Source organism: Otolemur garnettii, unplaced genomic scaffold, assembly GCF_000181295.1.
Source record: "Otolemur garnettii isolate 467f Iridium unplaced genomic scaffold, OtoGar3 scaffold00105, whole genome shotgun sequence".
NCBI lineage: Eukaryota > Metazoa > Chordata > Mammalia > Primates > Galagidae > Otolemur > Otolemur garnettii.
This window is the reverse complement of record NW_003852500.1, coordinates 54,347-57,894: the sequence shown is the minus strand read 5'-3', so window position 1 is coordinate 57,894 and position 3,548 is coordinate 54,347. Positions and strand designations below refer to the sequence as shown.

The 3,548-nt window shown below is 38.6% G+C and overlaps 1 protein-coding gene across 1 annotated transcript; it reads left to right on the top strand.

Annotated features, from left to right (window-relative positions):
- Window positions 1–2,149: 2,149 nt before the first annotated feature.
- Window positions 2,150–3,076, top strand: LOC100962806 (olfactory receptor 7A10-like). The gene has a single exon (XM_003796497.1). It carries the CDS (start codon window positions 2,150–2,152, stop codon window positions 3,074–3,076), a length of 927 nt encoding a protein of 308 aa, XP_003796545.1.
- Window positions 3,077–3,548: the final 472 nt, after the last annotated feature.

Below are 3,548 nucleotides of genomic sequence, written 5' to 3'. Positions count from 1 at the left end.
TCTCTCCAAGAATTTTTATAGTTTCATGTCTTAAGTTTAAGTTCTTTAACCAGTGACAGTCAATTTTTGTCAGAGGAGAAAGGTATGGATCCAGTTTCAGTCTTCAACAGGTCGCCAGCCAATTCACCCAGTACCATTTGTTAAATAGGGAATCTTTCCGCCAGTTTATATTTTTGATAGGCTTATCAAAGATCAAATGACAATAAGTGTCTTGGATTTTTTTCTTTATGTTGCCAGAGGTCTTTCCTGGTTTCTTTTCACTTTTTAGAGCAGTTTTATGGTATACCTGTTGGGTGCAAGGTTGGTTTTCAAGCCACTTTTGGAAACTCACATTGAGAGTTGGTAAAGTTCCTCTCTGTGGATGTGGGTGCTGTCAGAGATTGCTCTGGCCTGGTCTCCACATGGTGGTGGCTATGTAGGCAGTGGACATAGGTGGAAGGGTTGTGAACATCCAATCCACCAATGTCCAGTGGGCATATCATGGCTAGCAAGTCAGTGGCAGAGTGCTGGACCACAGGTGTGAGGGACTTGGGATGGTGAGACATGGAGTTTTTCTGTTTGTTTGTTTTACTCGTTCGCTTTCTTTAATATTACACTGTAGGGACTTTTGTTTTATCACACTATTTACTCATTGTCTAGACAGTATCTGGAATGTATCAAAATTCAATTTGTGATAGTGAAATATTTTCTCACAAAAACTGGAGAATAGGGTGGTGCCTGTGGCTCAAAGGAGTAGGGCATTGGCCCCATATGCCAGAGGTGGTGGGTTCAAACCCAGGCCCACCTTCTCCCCCCCCCAAAAGAGAAGAAGATAAAAAACTGGAGAATACATACATGCCATCCATGAAAAACAGAGAGTGGAAAATTATTTCCTAATTAGAGATAACAAGGGATCTCCTACGAGGGACCATATTCACACATAAAATGTAGAAATTACCTGCTCATAGAATGGGGTTACCAAAGGCTGGGCAGTTGAAGGAGAAGACAGATGGTGGTCAATGAATACAAAATTAGAGTAAGGAGGAATAAATTCAACAGATCTATTGGAAAACAGGGTGGCAATAGTTATTGACAATAAATTGCATTTAAAAAAAATCAAGAGAGTATATGTTAAAATGTTTTCACTAAGAAAATAATGACTATTTAATTAATGCATATGTCAATTAACTACACTTAGCCATTCCATAATGTGTATACTTAAAAAAAAATCATGTTGTACACACTATAGCTTTATCTATCAACTTAAAAATAATTATTTTTTCTTAAAAATTTAAATTCTTTTTTTTTTTTTGCACATGAACTGTACTTTATTTATTTATTGAATGGTAACTATGTACATTAATGCACTTCTGGGGTACACATACAATCCGAAATACTTCCATCAAACTGGTTAACATAGCCTTCATGTCATTTTCTTAGTTATTGTTTTAAAATGTTCACATTCTACTCTTAGAAAGATTCACCTGTACCCTTGTAAGACAAACCTCAGAAGTGATCCCTCCAATCCCCCTCCCTCCACCCATTCTCCCCTCCCCTCTCCCCAAAGGTATAAATTAGTTTCATAATAGGGGTGTGTACATTGTATACTTTTTCTTCCATTCTTGTGATACTTTGCTAAGAAGAACATTTTCCAGCTTCATCCATGTGAATATGAAGGACGTAAAGTCTCCATCTTTCTTTATAGCTGCATAGTATTCCATGGTGTACATATAACACAGTTTGTTGATCCATTTGTGGATCGATGGGCACTTGGGCTTCTTCCATGACCTGGCAATTATGAATTGGGCTGCAATAAACATTCTGATACAAATATCTTTGTTGCAATGCGATTTTTGGTCGTCTGGGAATATACCTAATAAAGGAATTGCAGGGTCAAATGGCAGGTCTATTTTTAGTTCTCAAAGTGTTCTCCAGATGTCTTTCCAAAAGGAACGTATTAGTTTACATTCCCACCATCAGTGTAGGAGTGTTCCATTTTCTCCACATCCACACCAGCATCTCTGGTTTGGGGATTTTGTGATATGGGCTAATCTCACTGAAAAATTTAAATTCTTTAGTACACAATATAAATGATGAAACTTCTAATCAGTTTGTTATGCACACTTATGTCATGTTCTCTTTCTATTTATTTTCTAGTCACAGTAACCACATGGATCCAGTGAACAAGACACAAATTTCCAAATTTTATCTTGTGGGATTCTCAGAGGATCCAGAATTACAGCCCATCCTCTTTGGTCTATTCCTCTCCATGTACCTCATCACTGTGCTTGGGAACCTGCTCATCATCCTGGCCACATCCTCAGACTCCCACCTCCACACCCCTATGTACTTCTTCCTCTCCAACCTGTCCTTTGTAGACATCTGTTTTGTCTCTACCACTGTCCCAAAGATGCTAGTAAATATGCAGACACACAGAAAAGACATTACCTATTCAGGCTGCATCACCCAGATGTACTTTTTCTTACTCTTTGTAGGACTGGACAACTTCCTTCTGACTGTGATGGCCTATGACCGGTTTGTGGCCATCTGTCACCCCCTGCAGTACACAGTCATCATGAACCCCAGGCTCTGTGCACTGCTGGTTCTGGTGTCCTGGGTTATACATGTCCTGCATTCCTTATTAGAAAGCTTAATGGTGTTGTCACTGTCCTTTTGTAGGCATTTGGAAATCCCACACTTTTTCTGTGAACTTGATCAGATAATACACCTTGCCTGTTCTAAGACCTTTATCAATCACGTGGTGATGTATTTTGTAGCTGTAGTGTTAGGTGGTGGAAGCTTTGCTGGGATCCTTTACTCTTACTCTAAGATAGTTTCCTCCATACGTGCAATCTCCTCAACTCAGGGGAAGTATAAGGCATTTTCCACCTGTGCATCTCACCTCTCAGTGGTCTCCTTATTTTATTGTACATGCCTAGGAGTGTATCTTAGTTCTGCTGCCACCCACAACTCACACTCCAGCGCAATAGCCTCAGTGATGTACACGGTGGTCACTCCCATGCTGAACCCCTTCATCTACAGTCTGAGGAATAAAGAAATAAAGAGGGCTCTGAAAAGATTCTTCCAAGGGAAGTAAAAAGGGTCATTTTTCATGAAGTACCTGTGGTTTTAGTGCTTTAGCCTCAGAGGGAAAAATTATGATTCATTAATCAGATTGTTAAAGTGTATGTGGCTTCTTCTATTAATTTCTTAGACTTTCAATTTCTTTGCTCTTAATTCTTTATTGAATTCATGCCATTTCTTCATGAAATGCTTTCTGATATGCACTCCCTTTGTACTTTGTAACTTTCTTATTTTCCTGATGTTTGCAAACTTCAGTTAGAAACAAGTTGAAGATGCCTATTTATCTCATATACTGGTGAGTTGTATTCATCCTACAAAACCAACCACCCTATAAGGACATTAATGTAAATTTATTTTAGGTGAATATAAGAATGCAGTTTTCTATTTTTGAGTCCATCATTCCTTTCTCTGTAACTACTCTAACTTTAACTTTTCTTCCTGATAATTTCAAGTTTAGCACAGTAGTGTCTTCTACAGCTAGTTAT